Raw genomic sequence first — 23,051 nt, 5'->3', positions numbered from 1 at the left:
GAAGCTTTCATAGATATGAAATTTATCAAGTTCGCTCGCGGAAAAACTTATACAATTTAAAGAACGTAGCAACAAAAAATTCCCAATTATATTCTTATCGTGTACATCGGCACAACGAGAAAAATATTTACGGAGCTTTTATAGATATGAAATTTATCAAGTTCGCTCGCGGAGAAACTTATTTAATTTAAAGGATGTAGTAACAAAAAATCCCCAACTATAATCTTATCGTATACATCGACACAATTGGAGATTATCGCGGGAATATTAATAAATTTTTGATAAAACTCACCCAGTCCTTGAAGACAAATCCTAAGACACCGGCTGCCATCTCCATTAACAATAATAACGCCAGAAATATCGCATACTGGAATAGATTCACATAAAATAACGTTGTAATAAACTTCAATCTTTCAGAATGTAAAATCATGCATTTGATATCATAAAACAAGTGTAACTATAATTTTATGGATTATTAGAATTAGTTTTATAATTTTAATATTATTATGTATCAAAGAATTTAATTCTGTAAAATCTTTATCGATCTCCCAATTTGAAAATTAGTATAAAATAACAGGTTTCACGTTCTCGAAAAAATTATCGATTATTTCAATTAAAAAAATACGGAGAAAAATACGAAGGAACGATGCAAAAGTTAATGACTTAAAATATTATTTAAACAATTGTCATATAAACAGAATAAACATTGCAAGTTGTTATAGTTTACAAAACTTTTATATGGTACAATTAATAAAATAATGCTAATAATCGTAGTAATTATTTACACTTTAATCTCGCCATTCCTTCCAATTGCATTTTAATTCTTTAATTGTTCAATCTGTGTTAAATAATTTAATACTGTTACATTGACTGTAATTTGAAAGTTCGTTATGAAATAAAAACGTATGTAAGTTTATATGTGAAGTACTTAAAGTACTCCTCGTGTAATTACATCGTTCTGCAGCAATTGTGAGGCAAACGCATGATAAAACACAGAAAAAAGTGTGTTGCACGTTATTATAGTTCACGCGAAATTCTCACTGTTACGTATTTTGTTACAGCTGAATAACATAACGAAGTAACATTTACTTGAAATTAAACTCTAAATGCTTTGAATATAAAAGAAACGTTTCAAAGAATAGTAGCAGTTACCCGAATAAAATGTTTTCTCCAATTATACTTATCAACTGTGCACACAATGTACATTAACTTTATTAACCTTTTCGGTAAAATCATCTATTGTTTATGTTTATTTATTTGATTATTACTATAGCAAAATACACAGATTATAATTTATCCGATGGCTGTCACGATATAATCACGACATTATACCTGTACAATCATACGCTGTGCATAATAGTATTATGAATCAAATATTTATCATAGCAAAGAAGATGATGTTAATAGCACTGTTATTTGTTTAATCATTGGATATTCTGTATTGCATATCTGATAATTGCAAACCATTTTCACGTTAGTGTGTATTAAGTACAAATAAATTCAATTATCATTACGAATCAATAAAAAATATGCAACGCAATATTTTTGAAATTTCAGGTCACAAAGTATTTTTAATTTAATTAAATTAAAATTGAATTTATGTAGTATACATTAAGGGATAATATACACTATGTGCAGACAATTTTTAATCACCAAGATACAATGTTGGCATTTATTGTCAACGTGCTTTAATTTTGCGCTTTATGAAAAAACGGGCAACGAGGAAACATTTCCTTTACGAGGAAACTTGAAAGCTGATTCTTTAGTTTCGTGGTAACAAAGAGAGCAACCGGAGTGCTCTTTTGACTTTTTAAGAAAACTTTGCCAGTTTGTAGGACTCCTAAGATGACAATGAGTACTCTTATATCCTCTTTTGGACGCAGACCACCAACATAATTCGTTACAAGTGTTTATAAGTAATTCATGATTAAAATTAAACCGTCTTTTACATTGCGCGGTAGAAATTTTTGAGATAACGATAATTATGATACAGAAACTTGTCCAGCATTCTGTAATTAAAAATAAATTTATGTCCTTGTTTTTCCCTGTATTCATTTTTTCACACTGGTTACAACAATGTCATTTACAATGGTCATACTAATATTAATTGTAGAAATGACATGAATTTTTAATACCAAATGTATTTTTTCTTACATCTTTATTTAAACGATAACTATCAATTCTTTGTGTAATTACAATTTATATATCGAAAGTTTATATAGAATTGTAATTATTGTAAATATTACCGTGCTTATTGATACAAAATATATGAAGTAGTAAATTTCAAACCGAAATTGAGCCACAATCTGAAAAGTAATAATTATTGATAGTTTCGTAGATACCGATTTATTAATTGAACCACTGCACCATTGTTTTATCATTTTACGAATTCTCTTTATTCGAGAGCGCAGGAGACGCAGCTTAGCTTCGATTACCGATATTTTATGAATTATATCAATATTCTATGACTGAAATTGTTCTAAAGGCATTCGAGTTGGAAGGTTCTACCGTAAAATAAAAACACCTACACTGCTGCTCATAAATATGTGGAGACCTGGATTTGACTGTCAATGTAGGTCGAGTCGTAAAAATCGCCGGTATAGTTTCCAAAGTTATTAAAGCTCTCGCTACTCTTGATATAAAATTTCCGAAAAATTTCCATACTTTCCATATCCCGCATAATTTTCCTATAGTGAGCGACGTAATATTAGGAATCGACTTCCCACGAACCGAAACGGTCGAATTGCTCTTCCGCCATAACGAATGGTACCGATCCTACTGATAGTAGACAATCTAGATTAGATAGTAGATGGGTAGCGATCCGATTAGGTCAATAACATTCGTGAAATGGGCTAATCACGCACCGCATGATGCAAACCGACGTACACGAGTGTTTACTATACCAACGCGTATGCATAAACAGATACGTCGAAATAATACACACTAGCTTGCGCATATTCCGCTTCAAATCAGAGATATCCTGTCCGTGGGAGAAACGTTTACAAACTAAACTCAAAAAACCGACATACGTCACGTTTTGGCATAGACGCGCTGAACGAAGACGTAGGAACTGAAGTACTTAGCCAGGAACTAACACCCTCCGCATACCATAGTTGCTACGAGGAAGGAGAGTTCGACGTTCACTGTTCTTCGTCCGAAGAACATGCTTCAGCCGAGGATCGTATTACTTAAATAATGGACGTTGTTCGTCTGGAGCGGTTGAATGAAGAGGAGAAACATTATGCGTTACATACGATAGAGGAACGCTTACGGAGATATAAACTACCCGGTGTTCGTTTATCATGTATAAGACCTCATGCAAAATTCCGACGGTAGATGATATTCCCGTCAATACGAGGCAGTAACGTTTCCTGCCGGCGTATAAAGGTGAATTTACACTGTTTCTCTTTGAAGGAACGAGAGTGTCAGGTAGCGAGAGAATTTGAAGACGACGTAATTGCACCTTCCCAGTCGCCATACGACTCGACTGTGTGGATCATTCCTAAAGAAGAGAAAAACAGTCGTTTTGATTATATCTGGTCTACCAAGCCGGATGATTGATTTTCGTGAATAAAAAGACTCTTCGGATCAGGCAGATCTTCGTGTCCAGGCAGAAGAGACGCTAAAACTCTGAAGAAGGTGGGTATAGTTGCATCTCCTACTTCTCTGTGTAGCGCTGTCTAAGACTACATTGTCCTCAGAGCAATAAAGATATATGAGCGTAGAGAAAGACTTTGATACGTTGAATGAAACAATATTAATTCTGGAAATAAAAAGAATTGATAGAATAACTCCACCTTGGTTATCAACAATATTTAATACAGGAGACGATGAAATATCTGCGGGGAATGCATGGGATGAGTATCCTATAGAGTTATAGGATACTGAGCGAAAAATAACAGAGATCGAAACGCATCGACAAGATCAATAAAATTTGAATTTAATAATAACTATCTGACTACAGGGTTTGGCACTGAAATGTTCGTAATGATAATATGTTGTTGCTGTTATAGTAGAAAGCAAGGAAGTGCACCGTACACCTCTTGGGACTCTGTTATTACAAGAAAAGGAAGAACGCGAGGAGAGAAGTAAGGAATACGGTAGTGAAAGGACGTAGTGTAATAAGAGCGTCGGTGTAGCAGAAGCAGAACCGAGAGGTTCTCAAAACTGTGAAGTTCCCAACGGAGAACAACTACCAGTAGAGAATCCCATAATCCCCGCACCAGGTGCAAATTCCGAGCAGACCGGGTGGAGCGAAAAATCATTTAAAACAGCGTACAACGGAGTCCTGTTTATATTGCAAACTACTCATCGCGCTGAAAAGAACTCGTGCAGGAAAGCAACATATTCTCTTGTGCACGGTTAAAGTAAAGAACGCAGCAAAGAGAAAGTCAGGACGCATCATCGAATGTTTCCTTTGCGACCAGTACATCTTGTGGAAGCTGTACTAGTTTCCTAACACCAACCTAGTCTAACTCAACCTCAACCTAACCCCAGCGCCAGAAAAATGCCAGCAGAAGGACGCAGCCACAGGACAATGTACCGCGGAAGATACGCCACCTCTGCAGGGTCCGAATGTCAGCTGCTACCTTCTCCCGCAACGGGCAACGCACCCCAAACGACCACGAAACCGCAAGGGATGACGATGCCAAAGCGGAAGATTGAGATCCAGACGCAACCACAGATAAGACAAAGGGACTGATATGAAGGGGGTCAACAGACCCAGCACTGCGTCCACAGGAACACAGACGGACAACGAAGAAATCCCTGTAATCGACCTTTACCTGAATATGTTCGGAGTCTCAATCTCATGGATGCGCCGGTGAAGGATCCGACGTCAGTTTTAGCGGTTTAGTGGTTTTCATCGCCAGATCGAGTGCTCAACCACGCGATAACCTGACTTTGATCTTGACCGCTCTGTTACTCTGAGTGCATGCTGCGACAAGACGGGAGTAAACAGAAAGACTGCGCTAGGAAGAAAGAAGGTTTATCCCGATTTGGCTCCTGGTCACCGCAACGAAGAATGATGTGATCCTGTGTCGTGTTGTATATTTCCGTGTTGTAACAGTGTATCAGGTCTGTAAATATGAAACCGGAATTTGCCTATAGACGATCCTAGTTGATAATGTAGTTATCACTAAACTGCGTCATTGATGCCAAAAGTCTTTGTTAACATCTCACAAACATTTTCGACTCAGAACGATACAAGTTTCATACAACAGCATAGTTTGTAATAGATCATGTCGAATTTTGTGCCTGGAAACTACGATTTGCGGACAGCATTGATTTCCCGTTACCATTTGAAGAAAACTGCTGCAGAATCGCATCGAATACTTGTCGAAGCTTATGGCGAGCATGCTCTTGGTAAATCACAGTGCTTTGAGTGGTTTAAAAAATTCAGAAGTGGCAATTTTGACGTGAGGAACGAAGAACGTGGACCAGAAGGGTGTGATCTATTATGAGCTGTTAAAACCTGGCGAAACCGTTAATACTGAGCGCTACCGACAACAAATGATCGATTTGAATCAAGCTTTGCGTGAAAAACGACCAGAATATCAAAAAAGGTAACACAAAGTAATTTTGCTTCATGATAATGCACCATCGCATACAGCAAAACCGGTCAAGGAAACGATTGAAGCGTTCAGTTGGGGAATACTTTTGCACGCGGCTTACTCAGACTTGGCTCCGTCCGATTACTATTTATTTTCATCGATGGGACACGCACTTTCTGACCAGCACTTCACTTCTTACGAAAATGTACGAAAATGGCTCGATGACTGGTTTGCCTCAAAAGAGCGACAGTTTTTTTGCCGTGGCATCCACCAATTGCCAGACAAGTGGGAAAAATGTATAGCTAGCGATGGGCAATACTTCGAATAAAATATTTTTAATCATTTTCATACAATAAACGTGTATTTTCTATACAAAAATTCCGGTTTCGTATTTACATACCTGGTATAATTCAGTACCGTTCAATTATTGCCCGTACGGTCAACACATTACACTTCTCCGGACATAAATAAATCAGCGGGGAAGCTCCTCGTACGTATATCCATGTGTATGTGTGTGCAGTAACAATCGCCCGTCTTAAGGAGGAGGATTATGTTCCGAATAGTTTACAGAAAACGTTAAATAACGTGTATTGTTCTACGGTTTACGAGTCCGTACACCAACCGCAAGTGTCTTTTTCCCATTCCGCTTTAATGTCTGTGACGCCACTAGCCCGCGACTTTGCTGTCAGCTTTGTCTGTGAGCATCGACGCGAGTCCTTATCCGCCTGAAGGTTTGCCAGACAGCACTGAGCGTATATTAGTGAACAAATGTTTGTTAGTTTAGGATAGTTCTCAATGTGTATGGCGCCAAAATTATGTTCCAAACTGCCGACGAGGATGGTACCAGGATCCAGCTATGGGGAGAGTGTTACATCCTGTCTCTATATTTTAGCGACTGTCACGTGGCGATAGCCTCCGATTTTACATGAGATGATCGCAATTAAATTCTGAGTGTGTATGTTGGAGTAGCGATAAGGATAAGCAACCATAGTGAGTCTCGGTTTTACTTATCTCTCTCTTCCCTCTTGTTTCGCCTTCGCCGTCACACGAGACGCACGAGCGATGACGCGACGTCTATCCTGCGTCTAGATAATATCCTAGAGTTGCTACTTTTTACAAATAGACAGTGTATTCGAATTTACAGTATCAAAACCTCTATCTACCTCTTTTAGGTAATTTAGAAGTTACGGGACCATCTGTAAAGGATCGATAAAGGTTGAACCCACGACAAAAATAAAGATAAAGACCGGATGTTTGTCGTTTGGGTATTGGATTGTCGCGTGTCGCGTGCGAGCTACCGTGAATGCTCGCATCCGTATGTTACAATTACATTCTGTCAAAGGTAAGCAAGTGTCCACATACGTTTGAGCGGTAGTATACACACGAGAAGCTATGTATCTTCGTGTGCTTACAGATAATTAAAGCAATCCACAAATGCTTCATTAGATATTCAAATACATACCGTAGCTAGGAGGCACGTATTTTCCCTGAGTGCGCCAACGCATCCCGTAAATCCAATGATAAATGTCACTGTACCTATAACAGAGGAAGAATTATTTGAGTTAAGTCTGAATATTTTATCGTCTGCTATATTTTATCAGTTTCGTTGATATTACGTTTACGCTAAGTTTACGTTTTCAATTTATCTATTGTCATTTGTGCTCTATCTTTATTTGTGCACATAAGGCTGGTCATTATCTTATCTTTTATTTAAGGAATCTTTCTGTTCCTATCCTCTTAGGATCGTTTTGTTTCGCAACAAATCATATTTAGAATACAATGTCTCTTTGTGTTTCGCACAATTGAACTCAGCCGTAGCTTTAAGATAATAGAAAGCAGAAAAATTTTTATTAAGAGGATAAAGGTAGTTTTAAATGGTACAGAGTTACCAATTTCATTTGCAAGAGAACTTCCCATTTCACTCGTGTTCGCTATGTTGTTTAGCAACTGATAACACTGATAACAATCGGGAGGCGGCGAGAGGGGGTACTGAACGCACATGTTCGATTCCGATTGCAAATAGACTAGCTGAATGATTATATAGAAATCCATTTAATTTCCAATATGGTACATTTTACGCAGAAACCATTAAAACCTCTCCCCTCTTGAATTTTTCCATTTAAATCAATTAAGGATTCATGAGCCGACTATTTATTGAATTGGTATCCAATAAAAATACTTAATTACTTTCTTATAACAAATAATAAAGAAAGATAATCGGATTTTTTAAACAAAAAATGCCAATATTTTTCTTAACAAACACTTTCCGCTAATGAAATATATACATATGTTTGTATACATTGTAATATACATTTCTTTCTTTTTTTTATTTGGTAGACTATTTACAATCTATTCTCATTGAGTATTATAAGTAAATTATTTTGGTGTGGTACTGTAATTTGGATTATAAGAGTTTATAGTATGTTTGATTCTAGTTCGATCTAATTCTTCAATCTAAAGGCTATTGTCTTTTTAGTCTGCGGATCTGATCCGTCGTGTCAAGTAATTGGGTAACTAATGGGTTTAGGTGGTTGTTAACTCTTATATTATATCTGTTTTTGAACTTGGATATTTCTTCTTTAATTGTGGGTATCTTAAGGTCGGGATGTATTGTTTCGTTGGTAACATACCAAGGTGCATCTATCAAGGATCTTAGAGTTTTTGATTGGAATCGTTGAAGAATTTCTATGTTGGAATTACTCGCTGTTCCCCATAGTTGGATCCCATAGGTCCACACAGGTTTTAATATGGCTTTATATAGCATTATTTTACTCTGCATGTTTAAGTTGGAGCCTCTGCCAATGAGCCAGTAGAATTCTTTTAGTTTTGTATAATATACATTGAGACATAATTACATAGACTTATTTACTTTAATTAATATCGTCTGAATTATACTGATTTATATAGAGAACATTTAGATACATATTAAAGGTCGGTAATTCTAGTGTTAATAAAGAGCACATGTTAACTAACTGTTCTGGTCTCCTCGAGATTAGCCGCAAACATAAATAAGCTTGATACGTTCTTTTGTAACTTTCCAAATTTTTCAATCATCTTTAAATTTGATATAATAACAATACCCATATCTGCTATTATTCGTTTCATGTCACTAGTCTTCGTAGTATAATTCTCCAGCACGAACTGTTTTGCATGTGAATAAACTTCTGTGACGCTCATAAAGCCACCTTTTAATTACCATGTCTCTTGCGATGTCATGTGATTAGACACGAGTTAGCAGCAGCAATCGCGTAACTACAATCGATGAATAGTAAATCTCGTCTGTGGAAAATATGCAAAGTGTCACAACGGTAAACAATTTAAAGATCTAGAAATATCTTTTGTAATAATGTTCCGAGAAAATGGTAACGCAACAACTAAGCAGGTATTTGCTATAAAAACGTGATATTCGGAAATAATTCACGCTATTTCATCAACAAAGTCAAAACTAAATCAGAATCTGTGGGTACGACAGATCAGACGACGAGGTACGTGCTGGAAGACTATGAGAAGACAAAACCGGAAAAAGACATAAAAATGGTACTAGATGCGATGGAACAGGGAATAGAAATACCGTGGAGTATAGAGAGGGTGAGAGAGAGGAAGACAACGAGGAGTTAAAGGCAATAGTAGAAAACAGAGACTAAAGGGAGACAGAAAGCAATATTGAACGCTGAAGAGGAACAGAGTAGATGAAGAACAATATGACGAAGAGAGAGATAGAGACAGGGAGAATGAGAGCAAAGGAAGGAATTAAGGAGAATGATAGGTGTTATCAGTGCTAGGTGATATGTAAATGTAGAAATCTTAGATTGGAGTGTAGGCAGAGTGCATAGAGTGTGGATGAAGGTGTAGGTGGAGAAGAATGAACGGAGAGAGCGAGAGTGTGGCAAGTAAGCGTAGGATATAAGCGAAAGATGTAAAACCAGAAGACTGTCCTAAGCCAAAAGGCGAGGATTGTGTATAATAAATAAATAATCTATGCATCTATTTATGCATATAATAAAGAAGGGTTGTATTTGTATATCGAATAAAAAAAAAAATAATGAAACAACTCATAAATTACAGAAGCCAAAAAACTAATTATTGGAATTTTTGTCCGTCTATTTGTTCGTCTGTCTGTACTCGCGTCACGTAAAAACTATTGAACGAACTTTGATGGAGTTCTCTCTACCCGGGAAGGAAAATAGGATATGTTTCATTTTGATCCATTTTCTAGAAGCTGAGAAATAGCCTGGTGTCTAAATTATATGCGCTCGCATATTTGGTAAAGGTGAAGGAACGATAGTTACTGTTTACGCCGTGTTTGTTCTGAAATCTTTTTGTGATTTAATACTTTTTATTACGAAGAATAATTTAACTGTTAATATTAGGTCATCCCATAAGTTCGTGCCGACTTTTGTGTATACATTTCATGTGTCGATTTATATAAACATACGGCGATTAGGGACCAATGCACTTGGAAAATGGGAAGAAGTTGTACAACGAGAGGGGGATTACATTTTTTCATGAAACTGAAAGTTATGTAAACAATCTTAACATATATATCCGCTCGAAAAACGGAACGAACTTATGGCATGACCTAATATAAAAAACATGTGATTATTTCATTTATAAAAATTCATTCGCCTAAAGATTGTTCCTTATATTTAACAATCCACGCGAACGAAGTTTGCGGGAGAAACCTAGTGAATAATAAGTCATAAATTAAATCATAAGCAAACAACATGTTACTATCGTCGTAGAAAATAAAGATATAAAATATTAAACAATCTAAAGTCAATTTCTTGTTTACTCTCTATCGACGTACGGATCTATCGTCGAAGAACCTTTCGTTCATGGATCAATCCCAGATATTTTTGTTTACTGCCTGTGCTACATTTAATGTCTAACCAGGGACAATGACCGAAGCTGGCACTCCTTCACTTGGTAGAAATTCATTGACTGTCCGGAATGCTACGAATTTACCAAGCCATTCAATAATTACCAACTGCTCCTCGTCTGTAATACTAATTGCTACGTTCTAACTTTACTCGTAGTATCAAGGAGCTCGGTAAGTACGTGGGCCACAACCGTCGGATGTGGATGTTGAGATACCGTTAATTGCTGGAAATTCCGTATTGTAAACTGTCTCTCGACTAGCAGCTTCACTCTCCGAGTGGAATTATGCAACAAATTCATGTTCCTGGAGAGAATCCTTCATATGTCATTCCACGTAACTGGGAAACTTAAATAAAATTCGTAATAAAAAATGTAAAATTAAATAGAAACTTTAATTATTACACACGTAATCGATCTATTTTCGACTTCGTAGTTAAACTGTAAAATATGTCTTGTCTCGTTATTTTTTAAATATTTAAAATGTTGCGTTTAAATCGACCCCTGCCACTATCTCTTAGACTATTTATGATACCAGAAAATATTTCGAGAGAAACTTAAATGGTTTTGGAAAAGACGTAATTTGATGTCAGTAGCTTTTAGCTAAGGACGCTTTTAGGATGTCAATAAGCTTTAGTAATAAACAGACAGAAAGATAAAAAGGAAATAGAAACGTAGAGCACGTATAAAGGTCAATTTTCTCCTTTTTTAAATAGAACTTGTAATACATTTTGCGATATATTAGTCGATCCATATTGGCATTCTCTATGGAACTTGATAAACTATTTATATCGAAAACCCATTAATTGATCAAATATTTTAACTTCTCTTTTGAAAATCTATCGTATGAAAGACAAAGGAAGACGTAGGGCGCTATTTTTGTATTTGTTTTCCCGACGACAAAGTTAAATACAGTGGTTCATGGAAGACTCAAATTTTAACTTGGGAAAATCTTAACTTAAATTTTCTTTGAAGACATTGCGTAAAATAAGATCTGTTGCAATTAAAATTTAATGTGATAAAATAAAACCTATCCTTACTGATTTGTTATTTCATTCATGCAGATATACGTGTGTGTAATTTATACAATCGAGGACAGAGGTATAATAAGCGAAGTAGTAAAATGTATGTCGTAAAAGGTACGACGTTTTCGTTCCATGCGGCTTGTTTACACAAAAATATAAATATTAATTTCAAGCACTTAACACATCGTTCTTTGGTGAACGCATTATATGCACTACACTTTTTGAAATTTCGTTAGGACTGTAACGAGACACGACTATCGTGATTACAATAGTAAAATTTGAAAGCAACCCAAAAATATATACAAAAATCACATTCGTGAAAAATTACTAGTCATAAAAATAGTCTCACTGAATATCGTGGCTTGCAACAAAATGAACAACTGTCTGTTCAAATATACTTTGGTGACTTTTGCAAAGTGTATGCTTCCAATAAATATCTTGCAACTCCTATGTACATTTTCAGATCCGTTTCAAATTTTATTAATACAGTCACGATAGCTATGTCTTGTTACAGTGCTAATGAAATATCAAAAAGTTTTAATAATAAACACATAAAAATTTTGTAGGAGAGTTCGAAGCTTCCGTGATCCACCATATCACCATTTATCAAATAATTATTCAATAATTGTTACCAGGCATTCTAATTGCTAGTATATACTATCCCAATTACCAAAGATTTCTATTAGTGTGGTTAGTAAGTATTTCAATCTAGGTTCCTCTTTCGCTGATAGGAGGAGAGGAGGTGGGCACACATAGCAACGTTGGAAAATTTCCCTCAGGTCTGACTGTTCGGCCAGCAAATCGAATTTTGTAACATGTGTTCTTGAAAATGGGAAACATGAGTTTGTGAAAACTTTAATTAAATTGTCTTCGTTTCTTTTGCTGGGACAAACAGCAGATGGAAATTTTATACGAGCACATTATTGTGAAAAACACGTGAAATAAATTACACAAATATAATATCCACGATCCTGTGATACCTAAAAAATAATGAGAAAGTACAACAAGATATGAATTAAGGATTGTTATATTAGTTAATGAGTTATTTTCAAGAATCAGGAAGGAAAATTTATCTCTAGCAACTTAAGTTAGATTTGTAAAGAATAAATACGAGTGCAAATTAAATAGCAATCTGCTAAACTCATCGATAAGAGGAAATATATTTGAAGGATATTTGAAAATTAAAATTATTACTTGCTATATTTTAGCTTTGCTGCCTTTAAATGCAACTGAGCACTTTTATACAGTATTGCACAATATATGCACATTATACATATATTTTGTATAATACACATATACAATATACAGCTAAAACATCACTTTTGATGTAGAAAGATCTTTGCCTTCTGTTTTATTATGAATTATTGTTAAGTCTGTCTCTTCAAAGTGTTTCAAGTTACGAAGGCAAAGCAAGGACCACATTGGAGGAACTGTTACTCTTGTGTTTGCAAAACAACTTTGATGTTATAGTGAAAAGATATTCATTCTAGTTTTATCTCAAAAATGCAGTAACCTAATGTGATTAGAGAGGAACCACATAAATCCAAGTGTTATAAATAATTCTGTGGGCTGAACGAGAGACAATAGAGAAGCCTAATTCAATCAGACTGTAAAAAGTGTCTTTAGCTTCCTACGTAAAGAAGAAAGTTTGCCTGAAACAAATTACTTCCTTTCTTTAGAGCCTTACAAATCACAGGCAGCAACGCCTCGAAAAGGGTGTGACACTCTATCAAACTTTAATATTTTTTGTAAACGATTGACTCCACCCACGTAAGTTAGTCATCTATCAGAATCAATAGCAGTCAACAGTCTGAAACAATCCAAACTAAAGTAATAAGTTTAAAGCAATCACGCGGTTTAAATACCGACTTTTCCATGATGAAGAATATTAATAGTCGTACAATGTACAATGCTCCATTGTTTCGCATAAAAATGCACTTTATAAATTTGCGGTTGGCTGCGGTTCCTTGCGCGATGATAGACATTTTTTTGTACAATACTAAATTTTCTTTGAAGACATTGCATAAAAAAGATTTGTTACAATTAAACTTTAATGTGATAAAATAAAACCTATTCTTACTGATTTGCTATTTCATTCATGGAGACATATGTATGTGTAATTTATACAATCGGGGACAGAGATATAAGTGAAGTAGTAAAATGTATGTTACAGAAAAACCGCCAAAGAAGAATTACCAAAGTACTTAGAAGGGAGGATGAAGTGGAAGGACAGAAGAATATTAGCAAGATTCAGTTGTGGAAACGAGACCAAAGCAAAGGAATACTGGAAAGGAGAGAGAGAAAAAAGATGCAGACTATGTAAAAGGAAAGAAGATTTGACACATGTAATAGAAGAATGTGAAATAATGGGAGGACCAAAGGACACAGAAAAAATACTAAACGAGATTGGAGAAGGACTAACAGAACTAAAAGCAATAATAGAGAAGAGAAGGACAATACAAGACGGGGAGGAATGACAATAAGGAAGCACAGCAAGGAGACAAAAGCCCAAAAGTTGCAATAGTTTTTAGAGACAGAATAATTAAGAGAGTGCAATATAATAGAGTGGATAACAGGGGAGATAGATATATAAGAAGCGAAATAGGTAAAAGAGATGTAAAACTGAAAGCTCGTCCAAAGCCGAAAGTCACGGACTAAGCAATAATAATAATAACAATAATAAATAATAGTAAAATGTATGTCGTAAAAGGTACGACATTTTCATTCAATGTGGCTTGTTTACACAAAAATATAAATATTAATTTCAATTATTCATTAAGTGCTATATGTGTACATAAGGATATAAGGATTACGATTAACGATCTACAGTGAGATCCGTTATAACGAGACGTGATAAAGTGCAGGCGTACCGAGCGAAAATTCAAAGTCGATTTTCTCGAAAACAAAGCCTCAAACGAAAAATTGTTATTCTATATTTTCGACTTCTTTTTTCGCGTAGAATCACCCCCTTTCCGCTTGTACCACCAGTTACCAACCACCCTGTATAAATATTTTCAATTAGAGCACAGATATTATCACAATTTTAATTCAAAGGAGTGAGAACAGCCGAAGTATAAATAATATATACTAACAAATATTTCGTTGATTGTGCTAAGCTTCTGAAACTTTTACAATTACTACTTTTTCACAACACAGAATCAAATATCGCTTGTTCCTTATTTAAGAATTTCTGCGTTATAACTTAGGAGTATGTAATTCCTGTACTGTATCGATAAAAGATAAAAAGGATTACAACTGTAGCTAATAAAATTATTTCTCAGACATGAAGAAAGGAAAATATCGTTTTCGTTGGCAGCAAATGCTGTTCGGAGGAAGAAATAATAAGAAATACGAAATAAATTCCTCTAAATATGAAGGAAGATGCCAAGATACATCTCTCTTTCAAAGATAAATATCTCAGACATAATTGCTTGGATGAGTTGCTTTCACCATCGGTAAGAGGAATGGAACGAGGTTGAAAGGAATGATTATCCGCAAATCGTACTTGCTTTCCCAACGTCCACCGTGATCCTCGTCGTTCGATTTTTGCTCCTTTAGAAGCAGTGGTCCAGATCACGTGCATATTAGATTTAGCCTTGCACGATTTCAAGAACCTGTGGTCCGTCTCTGTCAGGATGTTTGGCTTGTAGGACATCCGCTGATTCTCGCCATTACCTTCACCTACACCGTGGTTAACCGCTCAAGAGTGACTCGCTACCTTCTACCTTGTACTCGTTGGAATCTCTCTGTATATCTCTAGTAATCCGATTTAGAGCGTTTCACAGAGCCTCTCGAATATCAGAACATCAACTTGTCAACGATGTTAGTCTACAATTTTATCCTGTGTACCCAAAATGCTGCAGTAATAGGAAAAATGCTGCAGCAATAAGAAAAATACCTCAATATCGTTCCACGTATCGTTTATGTATGTAGTTAACTGTTACTTCTACATTTATTGCAGCAAGTGTCCGTGTATAATAAACAGGTACAAATAGTCGAACGTTTCTAAGAAAAATGTTAGTCTATTTTTATTTCTACGTGCCAACTGCACGAATACATTCGTTCCTTACGTTACTGTATATGCTATGGACTCTAGTTCTCAAGTTAGAGATAATTAAAGACTGTCTGTGGCATAATTTCATCTTACACGTTAATAGAAAATTGTCGTTGATTCCTCGACTGCAAACTTGCGTGTAGATTACGTTCTAACCCAACGTGTTCGTTATGATAATTTATTTTTCCACTTTTAATGAATACTGCTTCGTCAGTGAACAAAATGGAAGATAACATCCTGGATTTCGTATCAGGTTCGTCTACGCTATCGATCCTAGTGACTGCTGCTTCGTTTACGAAGCTTCAACTTCAATCTCTTGTGGCTTCTTGACCTCGTATCAGGTTCGTCCGCACGTGACTTTGTCCTAGAGCCTTCGTGATTTCGCATCAGATTCGTCCTCGGAAACAATAATCCTAGCGAATCCCTAATTTCGTATCGCGTTCGTCCATGCACTTGCTAACACATTTGCAACTATGTTGCATGAAACAACCCTAGCCAGCCTCTCGTGCTGCTCGCAGGGTGGATGAATACTTGCAACCTACAATTCTCAGTCTTCTCTTTAACGTGATTCTGATATTTTTATTTCCTGATATTTTGCAGTAACACTTTTCTCTTACAAAATTGCCTTTATGATACAATATGTTATAGTATGTTATATATTTGTCGGGTTTTCGTTACAAATTTTGGGCACGTAATAATTAATAAGTTTAACGAAAGCTATTGACAATGTTCTTGGGTTCAATAACGAATCCACGGTCAACGGGAAAACCCTTTGTACAATAGAATATATTTTGTAGCACGCAGACACGTTAACTCAGACGCTGGGTTACTTTCAAACTGACTGCCTAGACGATACCAGTAAACTCCCCAAGGTGATTGCGAAAATAAAAGACAGATACGGTCACATTTGTCAATTACATATTGATCGGAATTATCAACAAAATTCCAAGCGCCGTTACCAGGCAGTCCCGCGTGAAACCAACATTGCTCCTGGCCAGGGCTTGATTGTTAATACAGCGTGTCCCTCAACATCGGTACTTCTTCCGTTAGACATAACGTTCATCCCGTGACCGTGGCTACGTTCGGCGACCAGTTATGTCACCTCGAGCCCAAGTATTGGGGATCTTCCCAAAGAAAGGCCCGATATCCCTACATCTCCGACATATTTATATAATATGTTGTAAAATCATGACATTTACTAATTTCATACAAAATAGGACACTTGACCCAGACTATCAGAAGAACGACTAATCGCCGAAATAAGAAATTAAAATTATTTATTCATGTAAAATACTCGGAAGAAGAGTAAATTATTCGCAAGAATTATAACGACACAATAATATAATTAATACAAAATAATATCGAGTATCCGAAAGGCTTGTACTATAAGAAATTAAAAGCATAATAATTTATACTTCGGACGTATGCGAAGTCGATGCTTAATTGCTAAATGCTAAAATCCATTTTTCACAAAACCACCTTTTGTCGAGATACGTTTATCTGAATTGACACGGCTGATATGTCTATGATTAATTAATTGATGCTTGATGCTACACGTCATGATTTATTTAAATCTTTTCATCCTCCTTTTTTAACACGATATCTTCATATCTTCTCCTAAAGTTGACGTTAGATCTATATGCAAACGTCTGTTATTATGGTTCTTCAACTTGTTCTGCTATACTCTCAGTAATTAATACTTTTGTACACCTGCCGAGGAAATCTTTTTGTTCTGTCAAATTATTTATTACTTTTTTTTTGTATATGCGAGTATCTGTGGCTTTACGTACGCACATACGCGTGTATGAGCTTTTATGCGCTAACGGTGGTACGAGGGTATGGTAATGCAGCACGTGCAATGGTTTTAGATCGACGACACAAATGAGGTTTATTGAACTGGCGACGTGAGGTTTGTCAGAGATGAACAGCGGAGTTGCTTTCATGGAATAATCCTTTGAACGAAAATTTCTTGATAATCGGCGCTAAATGTTACGACTGTGAATTGCGCGAATCGCTTACAATTTTTCCAATTAAAAATTATACGAATTATTGTTCCATATCAACAACGAATACCAATGTAATATCGATACGATGATTGTCCATTTCAAGTGTATTAAATCTGTTGCATTCTTTCGATTACTTCCGACCCGATTGTAATTTTTTAACGTTGACAAAATATCTCGAGTTTGTGCTAAATGTGGAAAAATTGTTATTGGTTTGAATGATTTCTGTTTTTAATTTCATATCGTATATTCTCTTGAAATATTACAAACGTGTTTTGTTTATTAAAATAAGAGCCAGATTGAAGTACTATAAAAATTCGACAATCGTAGTAAGATCAAATGACATGTTTGCCGACGGATAGATAAGTTTCATGACCTGACTTATTGCCATTAGATTACTTTTCGGTGAGCTTTGAAATTTACTGTTTCGGGTCTACGAAGTTGGCATCTCAAGCGTGAATTTTTACAAAAAAAAAAAAAAAAAAACAAAAGAAAAAGCGAATGGTATTGGTGTGTCCACGATTTGGTTGTCCACATTTGTCCAACTAAAATTTTCCACCCTACAAAAAAAAAGCTATCACCAAATAAAAACATAAAAAGTTTGACATCAGCGTTGCGTGAAATTTTTCATTGATTTTTCAGTAGGATATGATTGTCCACGATTTGTTCATGTTTGTCCACTCAAACTTTTCAATTGATTAGACTAAAAAAAAAAAAAAAAAATAAATTTGGTTAGCACCAAATGGAAATTTTTAACGATAACTTATTTTTTAAAGCTGGACAAACAGGAATTTTTGTTGGACAAATGTGCACGAGTACTGTTTATAAAAATTCGCATTTGGAGGTGCAAATTTCACGGACTTTACTGTTTCTAATAAAATTCCTACAACGCCAGATGGTACGAAAGGACGAACACAGAATTCACGTCGCATAATGTACTCTGAAATATCAAATAAACGATTTAATCGGTCTATGGTATATGGTATAGTGGAATATATTCAGAGTATTTCAGAACAAGTTGTTATTTCTTCCATAATAATTAAAGTTGAACTTAAACTGGACTTCACGTATTTTTGAGAAATTTGAAAATGCAAAATTACACACAATGTATATAATACACGAAAATATATAAAATATTGGAAGAAAAATATTTATTATAAAATTTCATAGATGAAAGAAATTTTTATTTCGATAATAATAACGAAATAAACTAACGAAATAATAACTATCTCAGTATTGTTCGATTAATAACTAAAACATAACTGTTTACACGTACGCGATCAACTATTATACGTAACTTGTACGATAAGTCGTTTGCTTTTGTTCAAGTCGGACAGACGCAGCTACAATATGAAATAATTTTCGCGAGGCTATTTCAATATAAAACAGTTTTTGCACTTTACATTTTACAAATTTATCAATTTGACCAATGCCTCTCTTTTTGCAATAAAATAATTCTTTAAAAGCTTTTTATCGACCGCAGGAAAACACAAGAGATGAGGATTTTCTTTGGAAAGTTTACGATACTTTCTCAAGGAAAATGAGCTACTTTCGAGTCGTTTTAGTTAAGATTTTTAAACTCAGTGTCTTGAAAAGGTTAATCAAGAGTGGTGTGTAACGAACTGCTTAATTACGGCTAACCTCGAGAAAAATTCCACATCCTCGCGAAAAGATGCGTTGCGTCTAAGTGTAGCCCACATTCTCGAGAAAAAGCACGGAAAAACGCAGCGGAAGTGCAAGGAACTTGTCCGCGATACCCTAAAAGCACGTTGAAATTACCTTTGCCAGGTAAAAAATAATTAGTACGCATCTTTCGGCCAATTGTACGTGGAAGCTAAATACGAGATGGTCCGAAATTCATTTTCCGACTTCTTTTAATGAGAGCTTTAATTAGCAAGTTGCTTTTTTGCGCAAATAGTTTCTTCTCTTTAGAATTATGTGGAATGAAATGGCAAGTTACGTGTATCAAATGTTCGCCTTTTGACCATCCACAAGTTTCAACATTTTTTATTTAAGATTACAAGTAACAAGCTCTTTGTTTATTTATCGATATGCCTAGTGATGGGATCTGAAACAAATTCGTTGAACGAATCTGTATCAAGGCTGGCGCTTTCAATTGAATATTTGCCGCCATAAAAAATCTATCGAGGATAGATCTGGCGAAGGAACCAGTAATTTTTACTATTGCAATATTTTGTTGCAATGAACTAAATTGAACTAAATTTCGTTGATTCTATAAATCAAGGAATTCATTTCTGAAGTGAGGATCATCCGAAGATCATAGTATTGGGTCGTTGAATTGGTCTTGACGTCGGCTACAAATGTATGAAATCAAAAATACGTCGTACCATTCAAAAAAAAAAGTGGAGATGACTATGATTTTTTACAGGAAGAAGCATTTTTCTTGGCGGTTTTAAGTACCGCAGTTTGTAGCTGTTTCAAAGTAGGTCAACTTTTGTTTGAAACATTTCCCTGTTGCTTTATCAGAAAAGCTTAGAAAATCTAACACCCTGTATAAAAGCCAAATTGGTTACAACTAATCTTCAAAATATTGATACGTCTTTATTCACACGATTGGACAAAGCGAATACAGTGGAATTTCATTTCTCTGAATTTGGAGGACAAATAATTTGTATAATAGGAATTCGTATAATAGGGGCTCACCAACTTCCCTCATTATGCACCTATTATTTTTCGTTCGCGCGATAGGAGCTGATGTTCAGAGAAGTGAATTCAACCGGCCAAATTTCACTTAATCGGCGATTAACTTTCATTCAAATAAATGGAGTTCTAAAGAGTTAATATAAATCGCTACTTACCGACTAGAATGAGGATAAATGCTGGGTCGAGCGCAACATTTGTGAGCCTGGACAAATTGTTGAACGTGTCCTTTTCGGTCCAAGCCCATACACCTACCGCCATGATACCCAAACCCAGCCACTGAAATATCAAGAGAAAAATACTTTAAAAATTAGTCACAACGAGGATTAATCACAACATTATGGATGAAACATTTTAATTTGAAAGAGGCATTAAAACTTTTTCTCAAACTCTTTTCTTGATTTATATTCTCATTTTTTGTAGCTTTATCAGTTGTAAAAAACAATGATTATGTTGATAAACAAAATAGCAACAATTATGTTAGGTTTATTCCTGGTTTGCTTCATTTAAGTAAATTCATCGATCGATCACGAGAACTGGTATTTCGTATTTTTAACAAAATTTCAAACAGCTCATATTATATATGAAATTTGTTCTTACTTAGACATTTCATTAAATTTCCACGATTTTCTAAAATGGACAATGTTCTAATCCATTATATTGACAAATATTCCCTTAGCTTTAAATCTAGTCGCTTGATCAAATAAAAAAAGAATATTAATTAAAAGATATTAATCACTAAGTTGACAACTAGTATTATTTAAAGTACTTATTTAAAAAATAATATTTCAAATGTAAATTTCGCCCAAGTTTGCTTCGCTATTTAACACTAATTACACTGAATGTAAGATAGGTATAATTAAAAGAAAACTAAGAGAATCCGACGTTTTCGTCAGAGGGAAAATTTATTCAAAATACCAATTTCTACGACATATTTAAAAATCATCGAAATCGATGAGAGAATAGTTAATGCACAAGTCCAACATTAACAATTGTATAGAAATGAGTAGCCTGGTTCTAAGATTAGATTAGCTCCTGGTTTTTTAAATCTCGTATCTTTTTGTCTCGTTCCAAGTTGTTCAACGCTTGTTCTACCTTGTTTCAAAGAAATAATCAATTATCTCAAGATTCTCTCAAGGTTACAAAAACGTCGCCAAAGAATGGAATTTTCCCCATTTTTTCTTTTTTTAGAATCAAACACGTAAAAGTTGTTGTAGATTGTCCTAGTTGTTCTGAACGTTGTTCCAAAGTACTGTTCCGAAATTTAATATTATATTATATTATATTATCGTATTCGATTTGGGAAATATTCTGAAGAAACCGTAGCCATAGAACCATGGACATTTTTCACCATTTTGACGACGATAATACACGGTAAAGGGTTCCTCCTTCGAAACACGCACCCACATCCGTAGAACAATGCAGAACAAAAATTTGCAAATTACAGGAATACGAGGCTGACCTTACTCTTGCGTCGGCGCCGCCCGTCGACGACGTTTTATCAATTTTCTTGAGAATGGAAGTTGTTCCAGACTTGGCTGCTTGAAAGAATTACCTGCAGCCCTGGAACAACTGACGGCAAACTTCTAGAGAACGGAACATGAATACAAGGGTGACTTTGCTCCTGCGTCGTCGTCTAAATGACATTTTACCTCCCATGTTAAGTATGGGATTGTCGGATAAGTCTGAAGACTTAAACTTTGTCCCAGCACATTTCAAAAATACAATTAGGCGAACAGACACTGTCCTGTACGATAATCTTCTGCCATTGGATAGTGCCATTATTCCATTCGTGATGGAATTCCTGTTGTTTCTCGTTATCAGCAAAAACGCGAGCCTGGCAAGGTTTAGGATTTACCGGACAACCCAATATCATATGTCATTTAACCCATTTGCATCCAAGCGCGGATTATTCCGCGATCGGGCGACTGTCTTCTACGACCAAGCGCGGATTATTAGGCGCGCTGCGACTGCTTTTCGTTTCAGTCGCCAAGTATTCTTCAGATGTGAGAGTTCACGTCTGACACGTTTGTCAGCATCTCGCCTGTATCAGTTTATCGTATTGACCATTTTAAAGAATTCCACGAGAAATAATACGATTTAATTTCTTATTTCTTATTTTCTTAAATAAATAATTTTTTCTTTTTTCCTCTGTTATAAAGAACGTAAGATGCGACGTTTGCGAAGTAACATCGTCTACCAATCGTTTTGAACAGTAAATTTTCGATAAACTCCGTGAAGAATTCGGATGTCATTTACTGCACCTACGACCGACCGCGTGCGGTCATAGGGACCAGTCCTCTGAAGTAGAGCCATGATGCAAATGGATTAAGAGAATTGACATAAGTAGAGATAGTTGTACGCAAAATACGTGTAATTAAGAGACGCGCGTCAATGTCATGCGTCATTTAATAGAATTGGCTTACATAGGAATAGTTGGCCATCTGAAGCTTTATGCGATAACGCGTTCGTATTTTGCGGGATAATCGTTTCTAATCCTTGGGGGTTAATTTATGGCAACGTGAAACTATCGAGTTTGCTGCTGAAACAAATATGTATCTATTATGCAAGTGGAATAATACGTTCGTTGGCGCAGACGGAACCAACAAATCCGCTTTCAATCAAACTCCTCTTCGTAGATTCATGAGGAAAATATGAGGCATTGTGTATTTGTATTTCAGCATTTATGTTAATATTTATTTCTTATTTTCGAAGACTTTTAATATCGCAGTTAGAAAGACTGTAGGTACTGATTAAATTGACAAGCTAAATGCGATATCCTTCGAATTAGCATAACGAGTAACGTGTTACTAAATTTAATATACCAACTTTGAGCATTCACGATGAACTGCACCGATGTTAAATTTGTGTATTGGCCAAG

General features: G+C 35.5%; 1 protein-coding gene and 1 long non-coding RNA gene across 4 annotated transcripts in view; one reads left to right on the top strand and one right to left on the bottom strand.

Moving 5' to 3' along the window:
- Positions 1-23,051, bottom strand: part of LOC126923950 (tetraspanin-5) — a 128,669-nt gene that overhangs the window by 31,093 nt on the left and 74,525 nt on the right. For all 3 annotated transcript variants that reach the window (XM_050737907.1, XM_050737925.1, XM_050737916.1), the window contains exons 2-4: positions 20,329-20,449; positions 7,015-7,088; positions 293-367 (exon numbers count right to left, since the gene is read on the bottom strand). In XM_050737907.1, coding sequence (XP_050593864.1) covers positions 293-367; positions 7,015-7,088; positions 20,329-20,449 — 270 coding nt within the window. The remainder of the gene's footprint in view (positions 1-292; positions 368-7,014; positions 7,089-20,328; positions 20,450-23,051) is intronic.
- Positions 8,147-9,595, top strand: LOC126924083 (uncharacterized). The gene is made up of 2 exons (XR_007713412.1): positions 8,147-8,934; positions 9,025-9,595. It is a non-coding gene; the product is annotated as an uncharacterized LOC126924083 (long non-coding RNA).

Source organism: Bombus affinis, chromosome 2 (assembly GCF_024516045.1).
Source record: "Bombus affinis isolate iyBomAffi1 chromosome 2, iyBomAffi1.2, whole genome shotgun sequence".
Lineage (NCBI taxonomy): Eukaryota > Metazoa > Arthropoda > Insecta > Hymenoptera > Apidae > Bombus > Bombus affinis.
Note: the sequence above shows the minus strand (reverse complement) of the source record. Positions and strands in the feature narration are given on the sequence as shown.